At 38.4% G+C, this 21,535-nt stretch overlaps 1 protein-coding gene across 6 annotated transcripts in view; it reads right to left on the reverse strand.

The window, feature by feature from the left end:
* The window catches only part of LOC111144282 (chromosome unknown C3orf67 homolog), a 247,545-nt gene extending 234,035 nt beyond the window's left edge, over positions 1–13,510 (reverse strand). For 5 of the 6 annotated variants that reach the window (XM_022498519.1, XM_022498523.1, XM_022498520.1 and 2 more), the window contains exons 1-3: positions 13,291–13,510; positions 10,865–10,954; positions 8,079–8,172 (exon numbers count right to left, since the gene is read on the reverse strand). In XM_022498519.1, the coding sequence (XP_022354227.1) occupies positions 8,079–8,172; positions 10,865–10,954; positions 13,291–13,311 (205 nt within the window). In that variant the 5' untranslated portion in view covers positions 13,312–13,510. Of the gene's footprint in view, positions 1–7,419; positions 7,461–8,078; positions 8,173–10,864; positions 10,955–13,290 lie in introns of those variants that run through there. The other variant, XM_022498522.1, reaches the window with a different exon arrangement.
* Between the last annotated feature and the right edge of the window lie 8,025 nt (positions 13,511–21,535).

The following is a 21,535-nucleotide window of genomic DNA, read 5'->3' on the forward strand; positions in this document are numbered from 1 at the left end:
TGGTGGGCTTGGTGAAACTTGGTGAAACTTTCATGAAAATTTTAAAAAGTAATAATTTTTTACTTACCATTTTTATTAGGTTGCAAGAGAATGTACACATTCAATAGAAACCTATAAAACTGAACTACAGATTCACATCAAGGCAACCATAAAAACATGTGGCAATTATTTTTATCTGCTGACAGTTTTAATTGTACTAAAGAACTTAATAAAAAACAATAGATCAAGAAAAACAATTCTATTTATGACAACTACAACTGAAGGTTTGATGAGCCATATCTGGTTCATATGGCTTTAAATGTGTCCACAGTGAGATGGATGGAGGAACGTATTTTCATTTATAATGCCTTTTAATTTAACATACTTTTAATTAGTTCAGTGCTCACAAACCACAACTGATCGCTTTCATTCCCTATCACCATTTTCATCTGAATTAAAAATATTTGAAGAAAAACCAACCCCTATGGCACTTTTGATGGCTGAAGTCTACAACTGTTTTGAAAATCAATTGATTTTATATTACCTTTTCAAACCCATTCACTTAATTCCTTTTCTCTCAGGTTTTGAACTTTTGCTTGCTCTCTCAATTATGATGTTCCTAATGGATGATTTAGAATCACTTCCTCCTAAAACATGGCTTTTAGGAACTTATTTCCTCATGTGGGACTTCTGTAGGAAATGGAAATGTCTAAATTATCTGTGAATCTATCCTAGAAATCTAACAGTATGGGGAAACACTTGGATAAAAGAAAGCAACTCATCTAAAAGGCATATTATTTTCTGTTTATTCCAATTCAGTAGACTTAACAAATTTATCTATTTCAAAGCGACAATACATGTGTGTTTGTTTGTTTGCTGTGTTTTTTAACAACACATGCTTGGATAATCTGGATGTATGTTCTGGTTTATAATTCCTTTGGTAAACTGTTTTGCAATATTCCTGAACACAACTTAATTAGTTCCCACACTTTACCCAAAATTTAGTTCCTACAAAATAAACATATTTGGTCAAGTCTGCTCAGTATCTTTTATTTTTTTATTTTTATTTATTTATTTTTAAAAATTTTATTTATTTATTTGACATTCAGAGATCACAAGCAGGCAGAGAGGAGGTCAGAGAGAGAGGAAGGGAAGCAGGCTCCCTGCTGAGCAGAGAGTCAGATGTGGGACTTGATCCCAGGACCCCGAGATCATGACCTGAGCCAAAGGCAGAGGCTTTAACCCACTAGCCACACAAGTGCCCCTGCTCAGTATCTTTTAAATCCAACATACAAAGATAAGTTTTTACTTATAATGCTAAGCTTACAAACTGCTCCAGAGAGCCATATATAGAGTAATATAATGGAAATAGGAAATAACAGGCTCTGACTTTTGTAAACATCCTAGGAACTGGATTTTACCATATTTATGGGAAAAGCCAATAAGGCATCTCTGAGTTCTGGACTACAAAACCGAAGTGAGATACCAAAATGAGGCTAACTTGAATACATCATCATTAATTAATCTCTCTCCTGCATCTTCCACTGATTGGCCCTATGGCGTTTTTCCATTGCACAATGGCCTCTGTATACAGAGCTGAGACAGCACTGGATAAATGAATTTACAAAGGTCCTTAAATTGTATCACAAATCTCATTGAATTGGCCCAATTTTCTTCAAGAACAATGAACTATGCTACACATACTGGGCATTTTCTTATGAACATTTTTAGATATGAAAGACACTTGCCCTCAAAAAAAAAAAGCTTTGTAATTCAACTTTCTCACATATAGAAGCCTTGGTGTCCAAAAGGCTTCACTTCTAAGAGTAAAAGAAGTATGACAATACCATATGGTGATGATCCGACAAAGAAAAAAGTACTTTAATAACATTTGACATACACTGATCCTATGTGTCAGAAATGCTAAATAAACTCTACAGTAATACTTTTTTCCAATGGCCTAGTAAATTTAAACTGACTCTTTTTGGCTACATTACATTGAAAATTATTAAGAAATGCTGAATGTGACTACTATTAGTCAAAAAATGCCCATCAAGTATATAAATTCATAAAAATTTAGTTTTTTTATTGAAATATGCAGGTTCCTGCAGTTTCATAATCTGTTCTCTGCTGAGATAAACTACCTCTATTTTTAAAAGGTCAGGTCCTTCTTTTCTTTGAATATTTTAGAACACATTTAACTGGTGAAACACCATTAGGTTTTTAAACAGTGGTTTTATACTTGCTTCATTACAGCCAGTGACAGTTGTATACTGCATGTACTTCTCACAAGTGTTTGTCTCATTGTCCATGAGTTTGGAAAGAGAACACAACACAGTCATCCTTTACAAGTGCTCTGCCATGTCATGACTGAAGCTACTTCCTGGTTCCTAGGGCAGTCCTGGCACAAACAGCACACTGAATTGTACCTCTCCCACTTCAACCCAGAAGGCAGGAAACAGGCATGCCTCTATTATCATTCCATATTCCTCAGGCAAGTAAGAAGACTTCTCTGGGCTCTTTTCCTTTCATATGTAAAACTGAGCTGACAAATTAGATATATACCTCACAGGATTATTTGTATGGATTAAATTAGATCTATCATTCAACAAAAGACTTACTGAGCATCTACTACATGCCAGACTCAATGTGGATGTGTCTGTAGTGAATAACACAAATACCGTCTCTACTCTCTTAGAACCGATATTCTAGTTCCAGGAAAGAGAAGGTCAGGGTGAAATGAAAGTGTATAATCCTGGGTCGCTGGAGGGAAGAGGATGATGAGTGAGGGTTTTCTGGCAGAAATAACACTGGAATTCAGCTGGGAAGAAAGAATAGGGGTTGAGTGGGTGAGGGAGATGGAGGAACAAATATTATAGGAAGAGGGGATATTCCATCATGTGATGGAAAAAGCCAAAGAGGAGTGGATGAATCTTTATAAAGACATAAAGGGCTGGTAAAAGACACAGAAAGGGAAAAGCAGCAGGAGGTAATTCTGGCAAATAGCTAGATCTCAATCATTCAGGGCCGTGAAGGCCATGCGAAGGATATAGGTCATCCTAAGATCAATGGGAATCCACTCATACATTCATTAATTTATTCCACAAAGATTTACTGAATGTCTACTATGTGTCAGATACTATACTAGGTGAACAAAATAGACTAAATTTCTATGCTGGAGGTGCTTACCTCTAGCAATAGTGAGAAAAAACAATAGAAACAAACAAACAAACCCTAAGAAACAAATAGCATGTTAAATGATAAGTACATGGAAAAAATAGAGAAAGGTAAAAGGGATCAAGAGTGTGGAAGTGCTATAAATTATAGGGTGGGGTGGTCTGTCATTGAGAAGATGACATTGTAGTAAACACCTAAAGAAGAGGAGATGGTGAGCCATGCAGCTATTAGGGAAAAGAAAGTTCTGGGCAGAGGGTTACCAGCTTATGCACAGGTACAAAGGTGACAGAGCACCAGGCTACGTTTGAAAACAGCAAGAAGACCCGTATGGTCGCAATAGAGTGAACAACAGCAAGAGCAACAGAAGATAAGGTCAGAGAATTAAGAGGGTACCAGATGGGTGCCTGGGTGACTCAGTGGATTACGCCTCTGCCTTCCGTTCAGGTCATGATTTCAGGGTCCTGGGATCCAGTCCCACATTAGGCTCTCTGCTCAGCAGGGACCCTGCTTCCTCCTCTCTCTGCCTGCCTCTCTGCCTACTTGTGATCTCTGTCAAATAAATAAATAAAATATAAAATTAAAAAAAAGAAGGTACCAGATACTGTAGGGTCCTACAGATCTTTGGTTTTCACTCAGAGATGGGACATTTTCAGTAGTGGAGAGCCTTACATTTGTATAAGTATTGCTCTAGCTGTGAAACTGACAACAAATGGTAGGGAAGCAAGTAAAAAAATGGGGGGGGGGTTGCAATGAGAAGACGAATACAGGAGATATTCCAAGCATGAGAAATGGTAGCACTGGAGGAGACAAAAAGTCGTAGTCAGACTCGAAGTCTAAGCTGAAGATAGAACCAACAAGATCTTCCTGATGAATTGAATCAAGAGAGAAAAAATCAGACTGACTGAAGTTTTTTTGTCAGAGCTACTGGAAAGACAGGTTGCTAACAACAGAGATGTGGCTATCTGTAGCAACTGGAATAATTTGTAAGATGAAGCTGTCCAAACAGAAATGTCATCTAAGCAACTGAAGATACAAGTCCGGAGTTTGAGGGAGAATTCTGATTTGGAAATAAATTCAAGCTGGAATAAGACAGGGATGGTATTTACAACATGAGACTAGCACTGATAATCAAAGTAGTAATTAGAGGTAGACAGAGTGTCAAGGGTCAGGTCTACAGGCACAGCAACATGAAGCTGGGTTGGGGAGAGGAAGAACCATGAAAGCAAACTAAAAAGGAAGACCAGTGAAGTGGAAAGAAAACCCAGATGATGGGCACCCTGGAAGATGAGAAAAGGGAAGAAAAAAAAAAAAAAAAAAAGATGAGTAAGAAAAATATACGCAGTAGGATGGTGTCAACTTAACTGCTACTGATACGTCAAGCAAGATCAGGGCTGAGAATGAGCCACTGGATTCAGGAATACAGAGATCACTAGTGACCCCAGCAAGAGCACTATCAATAGAGCAGCGAGGTCAAGACCACTGAAGAGTTTTAAACAAAGCAAGTCATAATGACATTTATTTTAAGCTTACCACCAAAGTAGGGGTGGGAGTAGGTTGGTGGGGGGGAACCTCATAAAGATGACATCATCCTCATCCTCCAGAGCAGCTGAAACTTAGATAAACAAAAGGCTTCAGGGATACTGATCCCAAGAGACACACCATAAGATTCAGATGCCACTGCCAGACAAAACAAAGGTTTCAAATAAGGGCCTCAAAAAGATTAAGTCCTGGGGCATACCAACCAAAGGACAGATGTCTGTGTGTGACTCTGCTGCATCTCCTACAGGCAGCTCCACAGCACGATCCAGGATGAAGAGCATCACAGATTTCTTTACTTAGTTGGCTAATCATTTACTCAAATCTGGTTATGAACACGAACTGGTTACAATTAGAAACTATAACCCAAATTGTGACAGTTTCTTCCTGGGGCAAAGTTAACAAAGTTATTTGATATACTACATATGATATACTAAGTTAGGGGTACAGAGTGGATGGTGCAAGATTCTTGCACTAGAGAATTGCACAATCTGATTATCAATATCACACTTTCCTTTATTTGATAAAATGCTATGAAAAAAAACAAACAAAACTCTTGACATATAGAGATGCTCAAATATAACTCAGAAATAGCATTATTTAAAATGAAAACTTAAAAATAGTTACTTTCATCATTAAGCTTTTTTCCTAAGTACCTAATATAGTGGGAAATACATATGGGGTAGCTCATTTTAAGTTTGCATAAATAAAGTAGATGTTTACTCTTGAAAGAGGAATATATAATGGTAACTGAACTAAATTAAGAAATGTTAATGGAAAACCACTTCTCTACTCAAGACATGCCATTTAATTTAACAACAACTTCACACAGAAGGTCATTTTATACAAGTGAAAATAGCTATAAAGTTCTGTTATCAAAAATTACAAATAATTAATCTTAAAGGCATAAGTACAGGGCAGACTCTACAAACTGTTTCATTTGTTACAGTACCACACACGCTGCTGAAGAGCCAGATTAATTTTTAATTACAGGGCATTGTACAAGAAACACATTAAAAGATTCTTCTGTTTCTTCCAATTAAAACTTATCATTTTTCCTTTTACAAAGCAATTATAACACATTAAGCTTGTTTTATGTCTTAAAAAAAACCTCAGATAAATGTAGGAAAAGGGAGCTTGTCTTTAGTCACCGAGTCTTTGGTAGAGGAGAAATCTTTCTCAGATCCAACTGAGAAAGGCTTGATTTTATCAGTAACATGATTATGTGAATAGATGCTAAGGGCACAGCATAGAAGGATAAGCCAACAGGAGAACACTGGTTTAGAACAAAGCCACGTTCCTGCAAATCAGATGTATCCATCTCACAAAGTCAATATCCTTAAAACAGATGGACCGTGTCTCCTGTAACAAGAACAACCTACAGTTTCAGACACATTTCTCTGGCTCATCTTAGTTCATCTCATTTACAACTATACAAATTTTTGTGGAAATGAAAAAAAAAAACCCTCTACTGTTTAAAAGTAACTATGAGGGGGGCGGCTGGGTGGCTCAGTGGGTTAAGCCTCTGCCTTCGGCTCAGGTCATGATCTCATGATCTGAGACTGAGCCCCGCATTGGGCTCTCCGCTCAGTGGGGAGACTGCTTCCCCCACTCTCTCTGCCTGCTTGTGATCTCTGTCAAATAAATAAATAAAATTCTTAAAAAAAAAAAAAAAAAAGAACTACGAGGAAATCATTTTTTTTAAATGGTAGTAAGTTAATGATTTCAACCAAGATTAACCCTTTTCTTTGAGGTTCTATTTCTTATTTTAGAAACACTGGCAAACCATTTAAAAATTAATCATCTTCAATCTATAATTTCCATGGCTCAGTTTACATCTTAGAAATCTATAACATGGGGACACCTGGGTGGCTCAGTGAGTTAAGTACCTGCCTTCAGCTCAGATCATGATCAGGGTCTTAGGATCAAGTCCCACACCAGGCTCCTTGCTCAGCAGGGAGCCAGCTTCTTCCTCTGCCTGCTCTGCCTGCCACTCCCCCTGCTTGTGCGTGTGCAAGCTCTCTCTCTCTGACAAATAAACAAAATCTTAAAAAAAAAAAACAAGTTAAAACTAAAAAAAAAAAAAGAAATCTATAATATGTATGCGGTAGCTTTAACTGGGAGATAAAGCAAAGCCTGTGAAAGTTTAGAAAACTGAATTAAAATGAGAAAATCAGCTACCAAGAACAGGTCTTTTCATAGTACAGGGTACGCTGTATGTGTTCAATAAATGTTCTTAATTAGTAAAAGAAGAAATAAGTAAATGACCAACATAAAAACTAACTGGGTGCTTATTTTTAATAAATCACTTGAAATCTATAGTTAATACATAGGATAAAGTTGATGAAAATTGGATGAATCATTTTGATAAATTATGTATCTTCAATTGCCATCAGTTTACGCATAGCCTAATTTGGTGATAGAGCCTTGAATCTTAACCTCATTTCTGCCAATAACTGGGCTTCTGATTGTAAATCCAGGTGATTTTTCAAGGTTCCTTCTGCTTTAAAATGATGGTCCTAATTTCCAAAGTAAGAAAGAATTGAAAATCTACTCTTTGAATTTTTGTTGAAACACATACTTGTATTTATACATATTAGGTATTAATATTCTTGAAAGATATAAGTTGATGTATCACTAAGTAATGCCTTCTATAGTATTTCACACAACTTTTTTCTCAGATTTTCCCTATAACTTAGGACGTCTTGGGTTTATTTCAAAGCTTACCCTTAATTATCTGATTTCTTGATGAAGAACCAATCTCAGTGTGTTCACTGCAAAAGAACTACTATCAGGATTAAAAGAATTAATAAATGTAAAGTGCTAGGGAAGTCAGAAGGAACACAGTAATTACTCAATAAATACCATTACTATGATAATCAATGGCTACCAAATAATATAAATCTTCTTAAAAATACTTCTAGCGGTGGCTGGGTGGCTCAGTCAGTTAAGCGTCCAACTCTTGATTTGAACTTGGGTCATGGTCCAGGGGCTGTGGGATTGGGTCCCAAGGTTGGTATCAAGTCCCATATGGGACTGTGTGCTCAATGCAGAGTCAGCTTGGGATTCTCTCTCCCCTCTCCCTTTGCCCCTGCTTGTTTGTGTGCTCTCGTTCTCAGTCTCTAAATAAATAAATAAAAATTTTAAAAAAATAGTTCCAGGTTACAAATCAACAGTGAATCAAAAATATATATATGTAACTTAATAATACATAATATTTATGTATACATGAAATCTAGCATAAGGTTAACTTCTAAATTAAAAACAGACCTACCACTTTAAGTTAACAGATGCCAGTAAAAGTCAAACTAATGTCTGTGTGGTAGCCCTAAAAGTATAATTTAAAAATCAAATGTTAAACTTCAATATAAAAAAATCTTACTTACGGATTTGCTTATTCTCCTTTGGTAACTGAATTTTGTTTGTCTGGCTGCTGCCTTCCAGGACAAACACAAAACTTTTAACTTCTTTATCAAACTCCTGTAGAACAAAAATAAAAACAGTGGTAATTGGAACATATTTTATTTAGCTTCTATCATAAAACTGGAGCTGCAAATCCACAGGGGAAAAAAGTCCCAGATTCAAATGACTTAGAAGTTGGGCCTTGATGATACTCTTACCCTGAAAACTGCTGGAAATTGGAATACAGAAGCTCTTGTATGTCACTTGACAAATCCTCTATTGTATCAAGAAACTCTTCCTCCAAATAATAAGAAATTTCCTAGTTTCAGGGATTTCCAAGTTACTAATTTAGTTTTCAGAATTTAGTTACCCTTCCTCTCCTTTATCTACATATTCCTATCTAACAGCACAGGCTGAACACCACTCCATGTTACCGTATACAAAATCACCTAACCTATGTTGTATCTGGTCCATAAGTTCCTAGGTGTGTGGCCATGGCTCAAATGGAATTAATCATTGCCTTATTTCCCTAGTGCTCAACCTGAAGTTCTATATATCACCTACTGAAAATCTGTACTAATTAAAGCGTTACAATTAAGATGACTTTAAAAAACTATGGTAGAGGAGAGGGGCACCTGGGTGGCTCAGTTGGTTAAGTGTCTTTCTTCAGCTCAGGTCATGATCCCAGGGTACTGGGATCAAGCCCTGCGTTAAGAGCCATGCTTCTCCCGCTCCCTCTGCTATACCCCCTGCTTGTGTGCATGCGTGCTCTCTCTCTCTCTCTGTCAAATAAATAAATAAAATCTTAAAAAAAAAAACAGACAAACAAAAAAAAACTACGGTAGGAGAAACATAAACAGAACAAAACCAAACCTGAAAATAAAAAAGCCTCCTTATATGTGACAGTCTGATTTCCATAACTCAAAGTGGTAATGTAGATGGTTATTTTCTCATCTTGAAGCAAATTCCCAATAAAGACCCATTATAATACTTCACAGATCCTCCCAATTTTCTTTTATGTATGTGTTAAGAAATACAGTGTAACTAAGACTGCTAAGCATTAAATAGCATTCAAATAAATCTGTATTATATCCATCACAACAGCATCTCTCCTGTATTTGAAATGAACACACACAGACTGACTATATTATTTCATCTATACACAAGTTGGACATATATTTAAAACCTTTCAACAGCTTACCCAAATCAAACACACGGTCCATAAACCCCCATCTACTCTGGCTGCTACGTGGTTTTGCAAACTTCAGTCTCCTACTTGGCACTCTTTTTTCCCTCTGTATTCTGGCCTTAGTAGCTTTCTTCAAGTTCTTAAATATTCTAAACTCTCTCCTGCACAAGGAATTTGTATGTGCTTTTCCTTCTGCCTAAAACTCTCTTGTCTCCACCAGCCCCACAGAGTGCACAGTTAGCATGTAGAGATCTAATGTCATTTCCCTGGGGAAGCCTTAAGTATGCTCCCTGCTCTATACCCTTACCTCCCAGCATCACTGATCTCTCATTCACAAGAAGAGCTCTATAATTTCAAGCAAGCTGTTTACTCTCCCCATGGCCTCAGTTTTAGCATCCAGAAAATTGGCATAAAGTACCAATCACACAAAGCTACTGTATAAATATATGCAATGTACTAACTCTGGGCTTGGCAAACAGTAAGCACTCAGTTAACAGTAGCTTTAAAAAGTTACCTATAAAACAACGTCCATAGAAAGGCATTTTTCTCCCAATTGAATAGGAGAGGAGTGAAAGAGAAAGGGATAGGGATAGATAGATGTTTTTAGTCTGGTGGCAGCAGGCTGAGGTAGTTTCTATTTGATGTCATCAGTTTTCCCCATGAAATGGGGCATGAGGTCTTCTGGTGAGTCAGTGAAGAGGGCCTGTCCTGGTTGTGGATTGGGGGTGGGGTTAGAGTTGGGGGTTGAAAACCTGAAGATAATGGAGAAATAACCATTTGAGAGACTAAGAGAACATAAGAGGAGAACTTTCCAGGCTGTTCAGGTTGAATTTATAGTATTATTAATCTAAGAGGTTATCAATTTTTTTTCTCCAAAGTTAGAGGGGCTCAGAACCCCACTCAGAAAAGACAGAGGACTGGTTATTCAGAAATGGTTGGCCTCTGCGAGGCCAGCATGATGAAAGGACAAAGAGCAAGGGCATTCAAGCTTTTGCCTGGGAAGTGACTGAAATCAGACTCTGGATTCTGGGCTGGAGAGGAGAGGAAATGAAGACAGAGAAATACATGCCTAAATAAAACTAAGCACCGGGGAAGTAGAAAGGCCAATGGCCTGAAGGTCTCAATTAGGCTGAAGAATAAATACAATGAGACTAAGAACTGAAGCTTGGGGTCAGAGAGGGATGTCTCAAGGTCTTACTTAGCCATTTCAGAGGCCCTCCAGTTTACTGTGGTAAGGTACAGGATGTGACAGTGGGAATGGGGACTGACAGAGAGTAGAAGAGGTCATTAGTGATGAAGAAATCAAGAAATTGAGAAGCTCAGGGTTTGGAGATTTTCCTCACAAACACTGAAGTCACCTAAAGTAACAGCTGAACTTGGCCTATAGAGAAGGGTTATGAGATGTATGCCAAAGTCTTCAAACGACAGAGGAGTGGTTTCTGGGAGAGCTGCAGCCAACAGGGTCATGAAAGGGTTTTTGAATTAACAGTAAAAAGAGTTCTGAAACCTTATCAAAACCTTTTTCTTATAACCTTAATTCTCCTTTCTTTCTAGGATTTTAGTGGCTCTAACTTCACTTACTTTCCAAATCACAGATGGACTGCCAAGGATTTTCCATTTTGCTCCAGGATTTTTGCCCTGGGCACTAAAGATTTCAACGAATGCACCTCCCTGGAAAACAAAAACAACAACATGTTTAAATTAAAGTGAAAGACAATGCTAAAGAGGAAATATGATCCACCACACAGTCTATAACCACTGTTCAGGGCATCTGTCTGTTAAATAGATCTGGGAGGAAACATTATCCTTGCTATTAACTCCTATAGTATACCTTGATTGTACTTAAGCCACAACCACTCTGATTTGGGTCACCCTGGATAAATGATTTAAGGAAATTTTTTTTTTTTTTAAATTATAAACATCAAATTGTGCCATACAAACCCTACAGTTTCTCGATATGGGGTTCGCTTACTTGCCATATATAAATCATGCTTATAAAACATTCTATTCATCTCTGACTAAAGGGTTTAAACTCAACTCTCAAGCCAGGTTAATAAATTCTGGTGAGTTATCTGTGGCTACAAGCTTCCCAGTCATACTGACCCAAACTCCCACACCAGCTTTGACATTTATTAACTACCTGACCTTGAGAGTTATTTAACCTCTTGATGCTCCATCTGTAAAATGGGTTGTTGGATTAGACAGGATAGTAAACATAAAACCATCAGGCACAATACCTTGTACATAGCAAGGGCTCGATAGTGCCAGCAATGATTAAATTTAAAAAAGGGCAAATTGAGTATTTTGGTACTGGTTAATAAAAAAGCTTGGGACTGAATGGGTTTGGGAGTATGATTCTTATTCTGAGCATTCCCATCTTTTTATATAGCTAATATAAACTGATATGGAAATCTATAAAATTTGTATAAGAAAATAAGAAAAATAGAGAATCATTTGTATAGACATGCTATGTGTTCCCTACTGTAAACCTGAGAACATGCAGGGCCATGTTTATATAAAAGTACTAAACACATTACTGAATATCCATAAGCTTTAATTATCAAAAAAAGGAATTAAGGTGATTATCTCTGAGGAAGAGTTAATTGCAAGAAATTGAGAATCTGAAATGAAGATGAAATATGATTTTCTTTTATGGTCTATTTTAATTATAAGCCGCACATGAGCAAATCTGTCTGATTTTTGTAAAGAATTTCCAGCTTTTAACTTTTCTCAATAATATAAAGTTATTTTTGCTTCTGTGCCTTAACATTATGTGCAACTATGCAATTATGTGCAAACTGTGTGTGGTTAAGAATTACTATAAATTACTATAGCTTCTGGGATTAGGTCACATATCAATAAAATTTTTAAATTTGAGGCAGTTTTTGTTTTGTTTTGTTTTTTTAAAGAGAAAAATCCTTGTACCTGGTGAAATATCCACCCCCTCTTCCTTCTGCTTTCTCCTGTTTTCTTAATTTTCCATTGTGGGCATATACTTTTTAATAACAACAAAAATTGAGAGGAAAAGTCTCTTAAATTGTTCTAACACTAATGATATCAAATGGGAGTAGAAGAAAGAACAGCAGACTACTTGCAGGACACTCATAAGAAGGCAAGTAGCATTTGATGAAAAGGTAGAGGCCACAAACAGGTAATGAATGGAGGGCTGTTCCAGCAAGGGGACAATTGTAAACAGAGAATGTAACCTCAGGTAGAAGTAGGAAGGAAGGGAAGGAGACTAGGGTGAAAAAAGGAGCAGTGGGTCCAGTGAGGTGAGGAGAGCAAGCCATGTTTTGAAGACACTGAGATACTCAAGGTGACAGAGGAAGACCCAGAAGCAGTTTCCCCATTATGATCTTTGGACCATGTGCATCAGAATCTACTGGGAGAAGTTTTTACAGATACTCTCATTCACTAGATAGGGGATAGGGTCAGACTAGATAGGGTCAGAAAATCTGCATTTTCACAAGTATCCCCAAGAGATCCTAACGTGCCCCAGTGTTTGAGAATTACTGACCCCAGTTTTAGGGGAAAAGAAAAGAACACGTAGCCAAAATCCTTATTTTCTTTCTTGGTTTAACCCGCTCATGCATTCACTCATTCACTCTATTCTAAACAGCTTCTGAGACATCAGTGTGCATCAATAGTGAATACCCAAGTAACTTGTTAAAACTCAAGATTTATGGGCCCTGCCCTCAAGATTCTGATCCAGAAGGTCCGAGTTGGGGTTTAAGATCTGCATTTTAATCAGAGTTGCAGGCAATCCATACACCTTGAAAAGAACTGAGCTGGAGATTGAAAAGCAAAATCATATGCCCAAAGTGTGGATGCTTACCCCTTTTTTCTTTTGGGGTCAAGACCACTAACCCAGAGCTTCCTTCTCACCCAGGGGGGGAAAAAAAGTGTTAAGGGGGAGTGGGGAGGGTGCTTTGTCCTGACCCCCAATACGAACTACTTCACCCAAGAGGAGTATGCTTTAGATAGGTTGGAGCGCCGATTCGGGTTACCTGGTACTCATTTTTGAACATTCCCGCAGGGGGCCCGGGGCTTGGGGGACACGGTGCTCAGGGTGTCCCGAGAGAGGCGTGACCCTGACGGCTGGAAATCGGCGGGCGGGAACCCCGACGGCAGGGAAGGGCTTCGTGCGTCGCCCCGACTCTTCTCAGCCCCCGGTCAGCTCCACGTCGAGCCCCCGCCCGGTACCATCGCTGCCCCCGCTTTCGGGGTGCCCGGGTATTGGGAGGGCGCAGCTATCTGGGCGGGCTCCGAAAGGCCCTTCGGAAATGACTGTATGCGTAACCTACGTAACGGGGCGCCCAGTCACAGAGCCACGGAAAACCGCCCGGTCGCCCGGGAAAGACGAGCGCGCTCTCGCTGCCGCCCCGCCCCCGAATTCGATCGGAAAGGGGCGGGGCCCAGCGGCGCCGGCGTTCGGGCCGCACCCATTGGCTCCCACGAGACGCCTGCGCTTTGAGCAATTTGGGCTTCTCGCCGACGAACAAAAGCGACTACGCGATGACGTCGGCGTTGCCCAGGCAACTCAAGGGTCTCGTGGAGACGCTGGACCGCTCAACCTGTGACCCGCGCTCTATAAGGTCGTGACCTCTGTTTGCGAAAAAGCGTGAAATGAGCATGGTTTAAGAGCTACCACAGATGCTGGACTCTTCTGGAGAACCTGTCACGTCGGTTTGGTCTCTCTTCATTGTAAACACTGAAAGCCGGTAGGTTGCTGAAGGAAAGAGTCATGGAATCAAGGAACCCTCGCATGGCCTTTGGTTCAAAGGTTTTCCAAACTCGGTTTTGTTGAGGCAGTAATAGAGTCAGTCCCATTCATTGTTTCAGAAGGCCCACTGAAACAGGAGTATTTACTGCACATGTTCAAAAGCCAAAGGTTTTTTTTTTGCTCAAAATAGCTACATACATTACTGAGCCAGGCAGTGTCTTAAATTTAACTATTTGGTTACTTCATGTAGTTTCTATGTCAGAACCACTCTTAGAGGGTAGGTATTATTATCACTTTTTGGCTCAGAAAGGTAAAATAGCTTGTCCAAGATCCCATGGCCATAAGTGATGGAGCTGGTTTAGAGCTCTTGTCTAATGCTGTACTCAAGGCTGAGTTAGGTGAATGGTAAGCGTTATGAATAACCGGGTACCACTCAAGGAGCCCCTACTACAGGCCAAGTGGTTCACAGGTTCACAGCCATGTGAGGATAAGGATTAGTCTCCTTTCAGTTGAGAATATTTCATTTCAGAATTGATTAGGAATTTACTCAAGGATGTGTTGTTATGACTGAGCCTGATATTTGAATTCATCCAGAAGTCTTAAATGTTTGTGTTCCCTACAATATGCCAACCATTGTGGATCATGTTCAGCATGAGAAAATGAATGGTATCTGAACCTGCTCTTATCAGGGCTAAGAAAAGAAAAACTGATAAGGAACAAACTTACTTGAACATACTAAGTCTAATACCAGATGTTTACAAAGGTAGAGGTGAGGTTGTTGCGTAACTGTAAATTGCAGTATAATATCCAGAATCCCTGATTTCTAGAGCTCAAACGTAGTTCAACAACAGTTTTTGGTTAGACTCTTTGCTGGAGGCTTCAGGAATTATGGCCAATAGACATGGTCTCTTGTCTTGTAAGACTTACCTACTGGGGGACATTTATGCATTCATTCATTTAGCAAATAATTCCTAGGGATGTAATATATTCTAGACACTATGCCAAGAGCTAGGTGTACAAGGAAGGCCCCATCTTCATGGAGCTTCCACATTAGTAGGGGTGGGACACAATAAACAAGTGAATAAATAATTACAGCTTGTGATAAATCCCATGAATCCAGTAGTAGGGAATAACACTGGAAGGGTCTATTAGTCTCCTGTGGCTGTTGTAACAAGTTACCAGAAACGGGGTGGCTTAACACAACAAATTTATTCTCCCACAGTTCTGGAGGCCCGAAGTCCAAAATCAGGGTGTCAGCAGGGTGACACTCCTTTGGGGATCTTTGGAGGAAAATCTGCTCTGCCTCTTCCAGCTTCTTGTGGCTTTTGGCATTCCTTGACTTGTGACTGCATCTATCCAATGTCTGCCTCCATGGCCACCCTGCTTCATCCTATGTCTTCTCTCAGTGTCTCTTATAAGGACTACTGTGATGGCATTTAGGGCCCACTTGAATAATTCATGATTATCACTTTATTGCAAGATCCTTAACTTAGTAACACCTGCAAGACCCTTTTTCCAAATAAGGAAACATTCACAGGTTCCAAAAGGTGCATGTAGGCATCATGGAGGTCACATTTTTTTGGCCTAACGTAAAGGGTGACTTGGACTCCAATACAAAGTAGTTTTAGATAAATACTGTAAGAGAAGCAAAAAGTCAGTGGGAGTACAGAAGGAATCTAGGGGACATCCTAAGGCTTTTAGCAATCTACTTGGGTCTCTGTAAAGCATGTTTTAACACCATAACTGAAGATCCTCTTCAGTTTATTCTTTATCCTCTTTATCCTCTTATTTTTTTTTCTATCTTTATCATTATCTGAGTTTGTTTGTTTATGTGTTTATCATTTGTCTTTAGCTATCGGAAGGTAAATTTAATGAGGGCAAGTGTTTTTGTGTGTTCATCATTATATCCCAACTACTAGAGTAGTGCCTGGCACATAGTAGGTGTTTTATAAATATGCATTTGTCGACTAAATTAAAGGTACCTTGTCCTTTCAAATTCACCATGCCCAAAACATAACTTTAAACCTTGGTTTTTCCCATCTTTCCCAATCTCATTAATACCACAATGCCTCCTGCATCCTCACTCCCTGTGGTACAGAAGCCTCCCAAATGACCTCCACTGATTCCCCACCTTCTGGTATGTTTGCCCTTTGCGGAGTGTCCTGGACCTAGAGACTCACTTTAATGAATACAATATGGTGCTGAGATGTCATTTCCAACATCAAGTTACAAAAAGACCGTTATTTCCTTCTTGCCTGGCTTTTCACTCTCTTGCAGTGTTTCTTTTCCCTAACTCTGTCCTTACTTGAAGGAAGCAAGTCACTATATTGTGAGTACCCCCGGAAAGGTCCATGTTGCAGGGAACTGATGTCTCTGGCCAACAGTCAGTGAGAACATGAGGCCTATCAACAGTCACATGAGTAGGCTTCTAAGTGAATTTTCCCCCTGGTCAAGTCTTGAGGTAAATGCATCCCTGTCAATGCTTTGGTTGCAGCCTTATGACTAAGCCAGAGTCAGAAGCACTCAGCTAAATTGTATCCTGATTCCTGACCCACAGAAATTATGAAATATTTATTGTAAACTGCTAAGTTTTAGGGTGATTTTTTATATCGCAACTGATACGCTCCCCATACCCAATACATCACCCAAACCTGTTTTATCTAAATACCTCTAAAATCTACTTCCCTTTGCTCTGTATGCTGTAGTCTGTACACTGATTTACCTGTGGTTTGCTCTTCTCTGAACTACTATGATATCCTTCTAATTCATACACAATGTTGACCTCCCTTCAAATCCATCTTTATAACACACAAATCCAGTCATATAAGTCTCTTGCTTCTAACCCTTTTGTGACTATAGAACCTATCTTCCTCTCCAGGTTCAATATGTGGTATGCAGCCCCCTCTATTTCAATCACATGGAGTTTTCTTTTAGTTCTTCCTATTCAACACATGTGCTTCTCCTGTAGGGCCTTTGTGCTGTTCTCTTGAATAGATTACTTTTGCTACCTTTTATTCTTTGGTTAAGGTCAACTTCTGTAAACATAGAGTTTAGATTAAGGGTCCCCTTCTCAAGGACACCATCTCTAATATCCCTGACTTTATCACATCCCCCTATTTATAGGTTTTTGTAACATCTTAGCCCTTAGCAGTTCTGAAATAATTGAAATTTTATTGTGTTTATAATATTGGCCATCTCTGTTGGACTGTTGATTTCAAGAAAGTAGGGACCATGCCTGTTTTGTTTATCTTTGCATCCTTAGTGCCTGGTATACTAGTTCAACCTTGTACCTGCTATAACAAAATAGTAATCCCCCTTTGAATGAATGAGTAAATGAAGAAGGGAGGAGATGAAAGATGAATATATTCTTAAAAGACAGCCATAGGCTTTGATGTTGAGAAAATAAGAAGAAAGCAATTGCAAATAGATTAAGGTAAATGGGTGAATTAATCATCTCAATTTATTGATGGAGAAACTAGTTATGGAGTTGAAATGATTAATCATAGTATCAGTAATTGTCATTACTCAGGGTTTTTTTTATCATCTGCTTATTCAATTTAAGGCTAGAAGGAACCAGATAATTTATTTCAATCTCCCTGTCTCCTTGAGAGAAAGTAATTGTCCAATGCTCAATTGTCCAAGGATTGCGTCATTGAGTCATTTCCTAACTATACAAGTTTAGGAGATTTATAACTGGACTTCGATTAACAAATGTGTAATAGGGCCTCTCAAGGCAGCAGGCAGTTCTAAAGGCTGCCTGTCTCAGATCAAAGTTGCGTTGTCTATGGTAAAATCTACCCTTACCACTGTCAGTGGTGGCTGTAAAGCACAGTAAGAATGTATGCTACTTTAACAATATGAACTCAAAACCAGAGATGGGAAGAGATCCCATTTTATAATATCAGATGCTCTTGTTTGATTTGGATGAATGCAAGCCATGACTAAAATCTTGGATTTGACTATGGCATCTGACTATTGGTTTCGGCTCAGGTCATGATCTCAGGGTTGTAAGATTGAGCCCCTCATTAGGCTCTGTGCTCAGCATGGAGTCTGCTTGAGATTTTCTCTCTTCCTCTTGCTCTGCCCCTTCACCCACTTGTGATGCTTGTGCCTGTGTATGTGCTCTCTCTCTCTCACATACATAAATCTTAAAAAAAAGAATAATTAACCAGGTGGTGGGTATTGGAGAGGGCACGGATTGCATGGAGCACTGGGTGTGGTGCAAAAACAATGAATATTGTTATGCTGAAAAGAAATAAAAAATTAAAAAAAAAAGAATAATTACCAAAATCCAGCCCTGAAAAAATAACCAACCAAACAAAAAAACCCCCCAAACAACAACAACAAAAAACCAGCCTGCCCAAACAACTTTGTTTAAGCCCAGTTATTTATGTATGTTATAAAAGACAGTGAAACATTTTCTCTAATTGCTACAACTTTTAAAGAAGTCAGTACATTTAGTAATTGTGTTAAATTGCTTAACTTAATTTGACAACATTAAGAATTAGTCACTTCACGAGCTCTAAAAGTACTTGTCTTTGTTCTGCAAAGAAAGTAATTTAGTGGTGTATTAATGTTATTAAAGGATATTGGATGATATTTAAAATGGAATAGACTACTTTTTTGAGAGTGGTGGAATCTTTGTATGTCAATGTAGTCATTCAAGTTAGATGCTATGATTATCCATTTGACAAGAAATAGTATTCTTTTGAACTAAGAATATACAGTATTTATTACAGTATAGTTGTAGTTTATATTTTGGTTGCAGTTCATAATCAAATTACTTAGCATAATGGGAAGGGAAAAAGATACTGGTTTGATGATCAGAATTTATTTTGCTGCACAATAATCTGCTTAATACTCAGAGGGTTTTTTTTTCCACATTATGGGATAACTTTATGAATGGCACTAATACTAAGTTGATAGAATAATTTAAGAACTGTGACTATTTTAAGTTTGAAGGAACTAAGAAGAATTGGTGATACCTGAGTAATCCATTTTACTTTTGTTTTTAGAATAGAGATGTCTTCTTTTCTCAGGCAGGTATGGTATGGGGAAAGATTTTGAGGATTTTACTGATGGTAGATATGTTCCCCCATCCCTGTTTTCTGAGGTTCTAAAGTGACGCTTTCCTGCCTTTACCTTTAGATGACCAAATACTTCAAAATTCATGTATAAACTTGACATTTCCAAAAATAGCTACTACCAGACAATTTTTTCAGGGGAATACAAACAAACAATTCTAGTAGTTGAATATTTAGCTTTGACTGCTTCTCTAACTAAAACAGTTTTATGGAATAAGCACTTAGATTTAGAAAAATGAAATATTTGTAAAATGCATCTTTAAAAAGATTAAATGAAGTAAGCTGATATTTAATACCAGTTTGTTTTTAAGTATATAAATGCTCTTCGTTAGTCAGAAAAAGTTGAGTTAGATCTTAGTAGCAAGTTTTTCTAACATAACCATCCCTATCCTAAAGCCAGTTAGTGTTGACTCATGGGAAGAAGGCTATAGAAAAATGGATTACCCACATGCAAAAAAAAAAGGGGGGGAGGTTGGACCCTTATCATATTCTACATTAAAAAAAAAAAAAGAACTCAAAATGGATCAAAGACTTAAACATAAAACTTAAAATTATAAAACTATGTTTTGGAAGAAAACGTGGAGGAAGAGCTTCATGTCACTGGATTTGACAGTGATTTCTTGGATGTGATGCTAAAAGCACAGACAACTAAGTTAAAAAAAGATAAGTTAGACAACATCAAAATTTAAAACTTACATGCAGCAAAGGACGTGATCAACATGAGCAGCCTAGGGAATGGGAAGAAATATTTGCAAATCATCTGATAATGTGTATATTTGGCATATACAAAGAACCTCTACAACTCAGTAAAAACAACAGCAACCAAGACACTCAATTAAAAAATGGGCAGGGCGCCTGGGTGGCTCAGTGGGTTAAACCTAGGTCTTCGGCTCAGGTCATGATCTCAGGGTCCAGGGATAGAGCCCCACATCAGGCTCTCTGCTCAACAGGAAGCCTGCTTCCCCCTCTCTCTCTGCCTGCCTCTCTGTCTACTTGTGACCTCTCTCTGTCAAATAAATAAATAAAATCTTTAAATAAATAAATATACAAACAAATAATGGGCAAATGACTTAATTAAAGTACAGATGGCCAATAAGCACATGAAAAGTTGCTCAACATCACTATCATTAGGGAATTGCAATTCAAAATCTGAATGAACTAGCACCTCACACCCATTAGAATGGCTCATATACAAAACATATAAAATTACAAGTGTTGATGAGGATGGGGAAAAATTAGAACCATTGTGCATTGTTGCTGGCAATGTAAAATAGTGTAGCAGGTATGGAAAACATTATTTCAGTTCCTAAAAAAAGTAGTAAAGAATTACCATCTGAGGGCGCCTGGGTGGCTCAGTGGGTTAAAGCCTGTGCCTTTGGCTCAGGTCATGATCCCAGGGTCCTGGGATCGAGCCCTGCATAGGGCTCTCTGCTCAGCCGGGAGCCTGCTTCCTCCTCTCTCTCTGCCTGCCTCTCTGCCTACTTGTGATCTCTGTCTGTCAAATAAAAAAATAAAATCTTTTTAAAAATTACCATATGATTCACTTCTGAGTATATATCTAAAAAAATTGAAAACAAGGTCTTAAAGAGAGATTTGTACACACATGTTCTTAGCAACTTTATTCACAACATTCAAAAGTGGAAACAACCCATGTTCATGAATGGATGAATGGATAAACAAAATGTGATATATAGGGGCGCCTGGGTGGCTCAGTGGGTTAAGCCTCTGCCTTCCGCTCAGGTCATGATCTCAGGGTCCTGGGATCAAGCCCCACGTGGGGCTCTCTGCTCAGCAGGGAGCCTGCTTCCCCCCTTTCTCTCTGCCTGCCTCTGCCTACTTGTGATCTCTCTCTCTCTCTCTCTGTCAAATAAATAAATAAAATATTTTTTTAAAAATGTGATATATACAATCAATGGAATATTTTTCAGTCTTAAAAAAGAAGGAAATTCTGACACATGCCACAACATAGATGAACCTTGAGGATTTTATGCTAAGTGAAATAAGCAAATCACACACACACACACACACACACACACACACACACACACAAATACTATATGATTCTACCTATGAAGTATATAGAGCTGTCAAAATCATAGAATCAGAAAGTAGAATGATGGTTGCCAGGGAATGGGTGGACTGCAGAGAAGTAAGAAGTTGTTGTTTAATGGTTATAGAGTTTCAGTTTTGCAAGATAAAAAAGTTCTGGAGATTGATAGCATGACAGGATGAATATACTTAATAATACCGAACTGGGCACTTAGAAATGTTTAAAAATGGCAAAATTTTCATATTTTTTTTTACCACAATTAAAACAATTTATGGGGGGAGAGGAGCTAATAAGGAAAAATGTCTTTAAAAAGGCTCCTTAGAAGATATTTGCAAATCACATATCGGATAAAGGGCTAGTGTCCAAAATCTATAAAGAACTTAGCAAACTCAACA

Source organism: Enhydra lutris, unplaced genomic scaffold (genome assembly GCF_002288905.1).
Source record: "Enhydra lutris kenyoni isolate GAN:26980312 unplaced genomic scaffold, ASM228890v2 scaffoldscaffold10, whole genome shotgun sequence".
In the NCBI taxonomy this organism is placed as follows: Eukaryota; Metazoa; Chordata; class Mammalia; order Carnivora; family Mustelidae; genus Enhydra; species Enhydra lutris.